The 11,204-nt window shown below is 40.4% G+C and overlaps 1 protein-coding gene across 1 annotated transcript; it reads right to left on the bottom strand.

Moving 5' to 3' along the window:
- Positions 1-1,647: 1,647 nt before the first annotated feature.
- wdr45b (WD repeat domain 45B) lies at positions 1,648-11,105 on the bottom strand. The gene is made up of 10 exons (XM_085415643.1): positions 10,893-11,105; positions 9,777-9,851; positions 8,353-8,454; positions 7,777-7,864; positions 7,410-7,504; positions 6,948-7,138; positions 6,755-6,840; positions 4,163-4,264; positions 3,910-4,031; positions 1,648-1,849 (listed from the first exon to the last, which is right to left on the bottom strand). Exons 1-10 carry the CDS (start codon positions 10,957-10,959, stop codon positions 1,743-1,745), a joined length of 1,035 nt encoding a protein of 344 aa, XP_085271769.1. The 5' UTR covers positions 10,960-11,105; the 3' UTR covers positions 1,648-1,742.
- Positions 11,106-11,204: the final 99 nt, after the last annotated feature.

Below are 11,204 nucleotides of genomic sequence, written 5' to 3'. Positions count from 1 at the left end.
TAGAAGGGCTGGTTAGTGACTTGTTTTACTTTTCAACAAAGCTGTGCTAATTATTTCCACTCTTTCTGCTTTACTTAGCTAAACTGCTACCAGCCAAAGCTTTTGATTCACCGTACAGACTTAAGAGTATTACTCTTTTCACTGAACTCCCACTTTGAAAAAAAAGAAAAGAAAAAGGACTTTGCTTTCACAAACTGAACAAATTAAATAAATAAATAAATAATCAAAATGTGGAGATAATGCTGAGTCACTTGAATGCCAAGGCTTCATTATCTATCGGGTAAATGGGATGCTAAGACTAGAAGCCAGTTACCTTAAATTAGCATAAGTTTAAACAGGAAAAACTCTGCTAGTTTCTATATAGAGAAATTACAGTCAACTAGTCTTCTGTCATCCTCTTTTTGAGTTTGTAACAAGAACTAAATGTATTTATTGTCAAAGTGCAAAATGTGGGCCAAACCAACTGAGAAAGTATCAATTTTGCTGGAACTTTTGTTTTTACCTTTAGTGCCCGGGAAACTCTTTTAAACTCTTTTAATAACAACCAATAATTTTCCTTCTTTCCATTTGTGAAAAATTAGTGCCATTAAAAAAATGTCATGTCGTTTGCTACAATCAGTCAACAAAGCTGACATGTCAATATGTTCCTATGGCAACAAAACTACTACTACTAACCAAAGTGGTGTAAGTAACAGTGACAAAATGTGTTATTTTTACCCTTTTGTTTAAACAAACTGAAAAGCACTGATTGACAGACTTAGACACCTTCATCCAGACCTTATGCTAAGCTAAAGCTAACCAGCTGTGTTCTGTAGCTTCACATTTACCATACAGACATGTATCACTCTTCACTCAACAAGAAGGTAGATAACTATTTACAAATATGCCAAATTCTTTAAGCTGTGTTGATCAGGCAAATATAAAAAAAATCTGCAAAACAAAACAAAAAATAATAATTAAGGAAATTATGTATTGCACAATGTCAAGGACGAGTGATTTCTTTTGCTACTATTCTGTACAGTTTGTGAGTAGAAGTTCTGTCTGGCAGGTTGTGTATATACAATGTCTACAAGAAAATTTAGTAATACTAAGGTGGCATTCTGTTTGGGGCTGTAGATGTTTCTGCAGATAATTAAGACCAAAGTGAAGAAAAACAGTCATCTTCATTCTGATCCTGCTTTTAAACGCTTAGTATGGTACACTAGTATACACAAATACTTGATATATATGAGACAACAATATGTGCACACATACAGATTCTCTCCAGTTTCAGAGGCACTCCCTATTGTTAGGTCAGGTGGTGTTAGTTGACAAAAATCTCTAAATTCTCATTCTAACTATCAGAATCATCTGTGTGATTAAAAATATCCATCCTTTGTAAATTCCTCGGAAGACGTCTTAAAAAGCGGCAAGTTGTCCTTTCAAAAAATAACTTTGTCTTTTATATTCCCCTTGTGTTTTGTTTAGGAGGAAATCGTCCGTGTCCCTCAGTGCAGGTCGATGAAATCTGAATCACTGTTCATACCTCCAGCCAACCACCTTTCCATAGAGGCCCCCTCCCACCCCAAAAAATTCCTTTTTTCTTTTTCCTTGTTCTCCCTTCATTTAATGCTCTTTTTACAGAGTCTGTCAAGATAGCGAGAAGTGAAACAAAAAACTTCTCTAACTGCCTTGAAAATAAAAAGACTGTAGAGAAAAACAAAACAGGTTGTTTAATAGGAAGTCTGAAGAGAGGTCAAAGGTCATATTTTCTCATCGGTCATCTCCAGGAACTGGGCATACACATCTCTGGAACACTCTCCTTTTTGGTTGAACAGAAACTTGTAGTAGCTGCCATCAGCACAAATAGCTATAAATTGAGGAGAAGGAGAAAAAAATTAAAAATGAGTGTTTGTACCAATACCACACACAGAATTCACCACATGGTACTACATCAGATTAGGAAGTTATAAAAATTACAAAATGTTGCTTTTTCATGATTGACAGACTATTCAATTCAATTTTATTTATATAGCGCCAAATCACAACAAAAGTCAGACATGACCAAACACTGCTCCTCAGTGAATCAGGCACTAGCTAGTTTCCAGGAAGAGAAGGTGAATAGCTGATGGGTACCAATTTCACAAAGGCCTATTTACTTGACTCTACTTGGCTTTTAGGGTTTTCCATTAGGTGGTAGCACCTTACCAGGTACCTAGTAGTGATGTCACTGAATGAGTCATGAGAGTGCCTCCATCACAAGAATCAAACCTGCCACTTTTAAACCTGGCAATGAAGAAAATAGTCTGCCTTGCCATAACGACTCAAGGTGGTGTTCAATTGTAATTGAAAGCTACAAACAAGCAGAACAGAGTTGAGTGGGTTCTAGTGGAAAAGAGGCAAAAATAGGCAAAACTAAAATGTGTAAAATGACAGCATCTATAACTTATGTTATGTAAAGACTCTACAATAATACAGAGGAAGCAGAGAAAACCCCAACGATCATATGACCCCCTATTAGCGAGCGCTTTGCCAACAGTGGGAAGGAAAAACTCCCTTTAAACAGGAAGAAACCTCCAGAAAAACCAGGCTCATGGAGGTGCGGCCATCTACCATGACCAGCTTGGGGTGAAGGAAGGAAGACGGGACAAAGACACACCATGGAAGAGAGCCAGAGAAGCAGCAGTACAACTAAAACTCAGTGACTGATTGTGCGCTTTGTGCCCATACAAGTCAATCTCACAAGAGTGAGAAAAGACCAATAAATTCAAACGTTTGTTGTGATCTAATGAGCTCTCTCAAACGCAACATCAGGTTTAGGCAATTAGGACACAACATGAAATAAAATCATAGCAAACTGTCCAAGACACCCATTTTTGTTCATCTTATTCCTCACATACAGAGTCTTGAACGATCAGCCCCACCAATCATATAGCACAGATTTCATCGTATATTAGTAAATAAACCCAGTATAGCACTTCACTTTTAGACTGCAGGCTGACATATGGGTCCTAGAATTTCCAAAAGTAGAACTGAGGCAGAGTCTTCAGCTGTTCTTGTGGAACCATGATCTTCAGGGCACCCTGAATATCCATTATGATGCTATGGGCTTTGTTTTGACAGTTGAAGATAAAAGAACCAAACACTTAAAGCAAGTTTTTCGTCCATGGATTAAGCCATGAAACAACATGTGTGTAATCAAGCTGTTTTTTAATGAGAGCAGCACTTGAGCCTTAGCTGAAACGCTTAGAGCTGAAGTCATTTGTGGAACTACAATCTATGAGGAAATGTTAACGTGTCTGGAGCTGAGTGTGAGGAGGAAAAGAGAGAAGTCCAGAACATAAACTAAAATGTTTTTAAAAGAAAGATATAGAGAGACAATAAGCTAGCTACAATAAAAATACATTTTAAGACGATATTTTGTTATAGCCATCCAGAGTTGCTGTGTAAAACAGACTAAAATCAGTGCCATCCCTCCCCATTCTGCTGGTCAGATGATATTAAACTAGAGCTTTGTGGCCACAGAGACGCTGCTTATGTTTGGAGAAACAAGGAAGAGGCATCTAACCTATGGAGCACTGCCCCACAGAGTGAAACACGGTGGAGGTATTGGGGATGCTTCAGTGCATCTGGAACTGGGAATCTAACAAGGTAGAAGGAATCATGAAGAAAAAAGGATATGTGAAGATTTTGAAAGAAAACCTGAAGCAGTCAGGAGCAAAACTGAATATTCTTGTTTCTGTGTGCAAAGTAGAAAAATGCAAACATCCAAATCAAACTAGGGTGTTTGGAAAAGCTGTTAGAAAGCATTCACTCTGTTTAACAGGTTGGGGTAATAATTCTGTCCTCGTCTGCAACTGTCAAACACTGTTACATGATCAGACGATGAGTTGGACATTACAGAAAATATCACATGTGTCTGGAACCTACCTATGACGGCATTGGGCTCTGTTCCAAAGGCACACACACAGGGAGAGCCTGAGGGGACCTGGAACTTGGAGAAGCTCCACTTAGAGCTGAAATATTTAGGCAGGAAGCTGGCTGAGGCCAAGCTGCAGAGACAAAGATAAACAGGGTGTTTTAGGCTTTATGTTTATAACACTGCATCGGATTTAATTACTACGCAACAGATTCTTCTCATCATCCAAGTTCAGAAAAAAGAAACACTTAAGCAAAGACCAACCTTGACTGTTTGTTCCTTTTTGGGTCCTCTGCAGCAAATATGTGCACTGTGCCATGGTCACTGGACACACAGATGAGGGACGCGTCCTGATTAAAATTAATGCTGAAAAGACAGTAGACCAAGAAAATAACACACTTTCAGTGACTCAGATACACAGAGGGACAAAGTAAAACCTGCAAACTGGTTGCTCTATTAATGAGTGTGCGACACAGTAAGTACATTCCATTAAAGCTTTGCTAGACAGGCACTGAAAGATATAGTTAAAGCTTTCAAAACAGTACAGCCCATACCCTGATTTCTTCCTAAGACCAAATTATATGGGAATCCCTCCTGTAGACTCATCACCAGCAGGAGGGACCATACTGCCCATTCTGCATATTGTCAGGTGCCCTGTTCAGTCCAATCCCTGGCTATAGAGGCTGGGCTAGGACAAGGAACCTCACCTTTTGGTGGGAAAGGAACTTGAGGCAGTGTGTCAGGGTGAAAGGCACTGGCTAGATAATATTCAGTGTTCAACTCAAGCTAGGACCCTAGAACCAGTCTCTTGAACAGGAGCTGCGTTCCAGTCTGGAGCTGCATTCATTAAAAGGCAACAGGCAGTGATGGGTACCTCGGCTCGGCTCAATTGACACCCCTTCTCAACGAGAAGTCTGGGCTCGGGTGAGGCTGACTGCTGAAGATATCTACCTATTCGGAACCATGATAACAGGGTTCTGGCGGATCGGAGCTGGCTTGGCCCAGGCTTATCGAAGAATTAAGGAAGCGGAACCGGCTGTTCAAACCCCACAAGGCTGCCCCGCTGGGATTGAAATGATGGGAAGAGGCGTGAGTTTCTCAAAATGGGCTCATTGAGTGCAGCACGGAGAAGATCTTGGAGAACGCACGGCTGCCGTGAATACTCAGAACAAGACCTCTGAGTGAAAAACTGGATTACATCTGGAGGGGCTCGCTCGAACAACACCTTTGAGCGCAAATTCGATCACATCTTGGGGAAGTGCACTGCGGTCGTGAGTTCTCAGAACCTGCTCTTTGAGCAAAAAGAACGACAACATCACGGAACGTAAGTTTGGATAACATCATAGAAAGCTCGTGGCTCTCCAACGGGAGATTGAGAGACCAGTGTTGGACTGTTAGAACAGCTTTGAAATTCATATGAGTTGTTCGCACTAAAGTAAAAACCATCATCACTTCATGCGGAGACCCTCTCGGCGCCAGCGGCGGTCTCAAGGCTGGAGCTGAACAACAACACTCTGATAACGACTGTGTTGAGTCTGTTCCTTCCCATTCCATGCAAGGCCACCTGGGTTGGCTGGAAGACTGTTTACTTAGCCTAGCAGGGCGAAGGACACTGTCTCAGCTGAACTCTGGACACGCACACACATATATATACATATACACTGATATGCACACACTCATCCCCCCTCCCTTTCCAAACGCCTTCGACGCTTATTCCCTTCCGATGCTGACGGTGGATCAAGGAGACCAGCGCACAGGCTGCAGGCCCGGATGTACTGTCTAATTCAGCTGTCTCTAACCCTTTACCCACCCCTGTTGCTTGTCATGTGTTTCTTTGGTGTATTAAGAGTTTTTTCATGTGCTATGTGCAGAGGTGTCTTTTTTTCTGTTCTCAAACTGATCTCCCTGTTGGAGCTCAGTCTGGGGGGAGTTATTTTTTTCTCCTTATCTTTCCTCATGTGGTGCATTTTCCATTGTTATACCTCTCTGACCTGTCTTCCCCATGTGATGTTTGTGTAATGTATGTATGGTCAGAAGGGTAAGTCGGCGCTGGCAAAGGTCGGCAGCCTTAACCCAATTTCCTTCGGGGTCAACCTTCAGGATCAATAAAGTTTTATTGAATTGAATTGAATAACTGTACAGTTACAATGATGGCTTGGTCCACATTGTTAAGTCCAAGCTGGACTTATTCCCAGCGGGTGGCTGGACCTCGACAAGAGCTGCCTTTTTTCTCTGATTCTTTTCATAATTTTTATGGACAGAATTTCTAGCATAGCCAGGTTGCAGACAACTTTAGTGGGCTCAGTATCACATCTCTACATTTTACAGATGACATGGTTCTCTAAGCCTCGAGCTAACCTCCAGCTAGCACTACGGCGGTTCACAGGAGAGTGTAAAGCGACAGGAAGGAAAATTAACACTTCCAAATCTGAGGTTATGGTTCTCAGCCAAAAAAGGGTGGAGTGCCCTGTCTGGGCCAAGGACAAGCGGCTGCCTGTGGAGGACTTAAGTATCTTGGCGCCTTGTTCACGAGTGAGGGAAGTGGGAGATTGAAAGACAGATTGTAGTGGTCCGCTGTGATAAACAAAAAGCTGAGCATAAAATCAAAGTTGTCGATTTATTGGTTAGTCTATGTTCCTACACACAGAATGAGACTGTTGATACAAGCAGCAAATATTAGCTTTCTCTGAAGGGTGGCTGGTCTTTGACTTAAAGATAGGGTAAGACGTTCAGCCATTCAACAGGAACTCAGAGTAGAGCAACTAGCCCTCCACATTGACAGAGCTAGCTTGCTAACTTATTATTTAATCATTTTGACATGTTTCTCATGCTGTTAGCATTGTGCTAAGCACTTACCAGTAAATGTTAGCTGCCTGTGAGCCTCGTCTTAGCTCCTGTATGAGCTGACCTGCAGATGTGTCAAAAATTCTAATGAGTGTCCCCTGTGGAAATATAACACAGAACACAGGTTAGTAAGAAATACAGCAAAATACACAACTGAAGGAGTGTCCCTTTACTACTACTTTACTTAATTTTCTAAAGTCCGTACTTTCTCTGATGCAGTAGCTATTCTTGTGCCCTGAAGGTTGAGCGCTATGCAGCACAGTGCCCCCTCATGGGCAGGGATGTCAACTGGAGGCTTCTCTGTGTTGGCAAGGTCCACAATCTGTACGTGGCCTGAATGCGTCCCAGGAAAGGCCAACAGAGAGTTGTTGCTGTTCGGACACAGCACACACAGACCTGAGGAGGACAAGGAGAGAAAGCGAGCAAGTGTTGAAAATGTCACACACCTGAAGAACAGTACTTCCACAAAAAAAAAAAAAAAAGATTTGTTGCTCTTAAACAAAAGGAACATTTTTAGCCACTGAGCTCAGTTTTTTTTTCACTTATTCTTTTGACCAGAGCAGTAGAACATTTGGGACTACAGTTTTGGTGATTAATACGTTTCCAAAGAATCAGCATGGTTTAATAGCTTGAGCAAGTCACAGTTTTATTCAAAGGGTAAACTGACCTTTGGGATTGTAGCAGGTCTCAAACACATGTAGCTGATGTGGGTTGTGGGTAAAGGTGAACACTTTGATCATTGAGTCAAGGACCACCACAATCCTAAGAACCAGGGACAACCGACACACAAGCAAAAATGTAAACTATTAAGTAATGCCAAAAAAAAGGAAAAACAAAATTTAAGAGTTCATTTTTTGGATTTAAATCTTTATCAGCCTGTCTCACTGATGTTAAGATCCTTTATTTTATTCATTTACTCTTTTTTTAAAATGGAGTGTGAATAAAAACAACCACGCTATCAGCAAACAAAAAGATCAGAATACAAAAAAGAGAAACAAAATCATTAGAAACTGCTGCAATAATAACTGAGCTACCTGTCACGTCGAAGTTTCACTGCTTTTACTTCTGTTGAGAACTCAATCTCAATGACAGTCTTCTTCTTCAGGTCATCCCAGATCATCACTGGAGAACAAAAAAGCCGTCACATATATAAAACATACTGCATGTTCTACAGGAAGTGGCATTTTAGTGTTGCAACATATACAGCATTTAACAGACCTTAGTCATACTGTGCAAAATGTGAAAGTATGGTGGAAAAGTAAAACAAAGGGTTATCTGCCTTGGACCTGGAGATATCCCACCAAACTGATATGTGTTTTGCTTCTTTTCCATTGTAATTTCTCAAAACATTACTTTAAGTACTAACAGCAACATCCCACTGAAATCCATAGTTAACACCCTTTGGAACAAAAGCTGCAGAGTGGACAGGTGAATGTATGCATTTATAATCTGTGGCTTTTAGTACAAATAGCAAACAGGTGAGATTCTCACTGTGTATGACAGAAAAAAAAAGAATCTTTCTTAATATCTAAAAGTGATCATTTGTCAGATTACAGGACTGATTTAAATCCAGTATTGACAGTAAAGCAAACAAAGCTGACAAAACATACCTTTGTTAGTTGGGTACTTGGGTTTCTTGCCTCCTCCCACTAGTGCTAAATAGTTACACCTGAACAGCATCTCCACGTGGCCAACCCCACCCTCGAGGAATTCTGAAAATGACATTAATGGGCAGTAATGTAAAATACTGTAAAATACAGTAAGTGACAGTAGTAGGTAAAAAGAAAAAAAACAAACAAAAAACTGCACTGCTTGCAGTCTCTTAACTGTGGGTTAGCTCAGAGAAAGGAGAGACTGCAGACCTAAAGCAGTTAAATTTGAGTTTAAAGAAGTGCAGGTCATGTGCTTGGTCACATGCTGTCTTAGCCATGTGCTGGGTGAAATGTCCTCCATGTTTCAGGACTTGCAATGCAGTTACAACACTGACTTCCTGTGAGCAGCATCCGCCAAGTTCTAACAATTATTTTGCCTTTGTTTTAAATCACTGAACTCTACACTGTATGGTATTCATCGTTTACATTCGATTTAATAATCTAAGACTTTCACTCAGATACTGTTTTTCTCTTACTCTATTTTATTGAGCTATACATTGTTTGGCTTTTTTGTGTTGTTTTTACTGCTGTAACACAGGAAATTACCAACTTCTGTGATAAAGCATATCTTATGATTTATTATGTACTAAGAAAATTATTTAAATCAAACTGTAAAGTAAAAATATATCATCACTCAATGTGCCTTCTCATGCAGACAGCTGTATGTAAAGACCTCTGGGTTTCCCCACACATGGACTTTAGTAGGGTGTGTTACCCAGCTATAAAGAAGGCTCCCCAAGTGTACTCTGATACTGGACAATGCCCTCACTCTTATTTTAGGGTCACTTGCTGCTAGACAGCCAGTTCCTGTCCTTCCTATCCAGGCTTTTCAGGGTGCTTTTTTGGTGGTCCTCATTTTCACTCAACTGTCTTGAGTCTTGCAATCAGATAGACTCCAACTCCACAGTCTTTGACTGCAGCCGACAATCCACTTTCACAAGGAATGTCCATCAAGAACTGCAAAAACTGAAGGGGGGCTACTGTCACCAGCTGCAGCCCATGATGGTAGAGGATTTTACTGGAAAGGCAGCACTTATACTCATATATAAGTATGATACTTTTTAATATTTCTAACAAAGTATGGGTGCTTATCCATTCACGTGAACAGACAAGTATGCCCATTGTTAGTGTTAGTCCATTTTTATTATATTTGTCCTCTTCAAATTAAACTAAATCAAGGAATTCTTGTGGAATTTCTTTTCAAAGACTGTTTTCCTGTCACTGACTTCTTTTTAAAATGGTTTAATATTTCCACACTGCTTCTTCTAATCCATTATCTAGTATGTGAGCAAACCAGTGACTGTAGAAAATAGTATTTACAAAGTCTGAGGCGTAAAATCCCTACCAACAAAAAATATGACCAATCTTTGCAGTCATGTTACCTTGTTTCTCCTTCTCTTTGAGAGGATCCGTGTTGTACACACGAAATCCATTCTCCATACCGCAGGCAAAGCATCCTGTAGAGAGACACCGAGGTCAAACAGCAGAAATCACAAGATGAACACAAGGTTAATCCACTGTTGTTGCCATACAATGTGGTTCTCGTAAATGACTTTACAATATCAGGTCATCTCAAGATTTACAGTAATGAGAACGCACTACATGAGGACACTGGGAAGAATGAGATGCATAGACAAGTGCAGCCCTTATATAGAAAGTGTTTGGATCTCTTCTGGAATTCATATGAAACTGCCGCATCATATGTTGACAACGACGACAGTGACGTTTAGTGCCATGGCCCCATAGTGTAGTAACAATAAGTTAACTTCAATCTTCACAAATGTGGCTGACGAGTAACTTTAACAAAAGGTTATGATAGAATCACACTCCAACTTTACGGCCTGTGTAAACGTTGGTGGGTGGGGAGCTAGGAAAATGTCGATTTAACGTAAACTACAAATGAACAACATGTTATCTGTATTTTAGAAAATGGACAGTCATAACGAAAAACTGATCACCGGGAAAGCTAACATAAAATTATGCAATTAAGGTGCATTAATGTCGGTTTAACGTTCATTTACCGAAGGGAGCTGTTAGCATTGCTTAGCTAACACTTGCTGACACCCGTTGTGGTCACAGTAATGACTAGTTCGATAAAAACTTAGCTTATATTAGCATTTGTGCTAAGTTTAAATACAAATCAGTTAGTTAATTTCCTCGTTATAGAATTCGACCATTTTTTATCATGTCTGTACCAATTTTTCTAGTTTCTAATTAAGACTCGATAACTGGTTAGCTGAAAACAAAAAAGCTAACTATTTTTCGGATAGGTTAGCCTAAGCTAGTATTAACGTTGAGCGCTTAAAGTTAATGTTTCAAGAAGAGAGAGCACGTAGCCATATTTTCACAATGGACTACAATATGTGAACGTGAAAAACTGCAGTTGTTATTTTAGGTTTTATATTTGAAGACGCTGGCTCAGTAGTGATAGATTAGCATCAACGATGCTCCCAAATCACGTTTGGGAGGACAAACCCCCCCACCACGACGCTTCATACCATGATCCTGGTTAAATCCAGCATAGAGGAGTCCATTCCCGTGCGGATTTGAAGGCAGTAAATTCATTATTGTGACAGAACAACCGAATGCCAAACAGCGGTAACAAGTTAATCCAACAGCTGCTGTCTGAGAAGCTAACTGGCTACCATTCCTCCTGACTGTGCTGAATAGGGAGGAGGAAAACAAACGAGGCTGGTTCCTTCTCAGGAAGCGCTGTCACCAGTCGGGAGATCAAAGAGGGTTTGCACCATCCGCTAGCGCATTCAAGAGACGAGAGCAAATGCTGAAATAATTGCAAAAACTTCGTTTTT

Source organism: Rhamphochromis longiceps, linkage group LG8, assembly GCF_057381845.1.
Source record: "Rhamphochromis longiceps isolate RC_006_pf linkage group LG8, R_longiceps_female_GT1.1, whole genome shotgun sequence".
Taxonomy (NCBI): Eukaryota; Metazoa; Chordata; class Actinopteri; order Cichliformes; family Cichlidae; genus Rhamphochromis; species Rhamphochromis longiceps.
This window is presented reverse-complemented; position numbering and strand designations above follow the sequence as displayed.

Coding starts and splice junctions, on each gene's coding strand:
- wdr45b (XM_085415643.1), bottom strand. CDS start 10,959: ATGAATTTACTGCCTTCAAATCCGCACGGGAATGGACTCCTCTATGCT. Junction 9,852..10,892: donor TGGATTTAACCAGGATCATG/GTATGAAGCGTC, acceptor GTCTCTCTACAG/GATGCTTTGCCTGCGGTATG. Junction 7,865..8,352: donor CAAGTACCCAACTAACAAAG/GTATGTTTTGTC, acceptor TTTGTTCTCCAG/TGATGATCTGGGATGACCTG.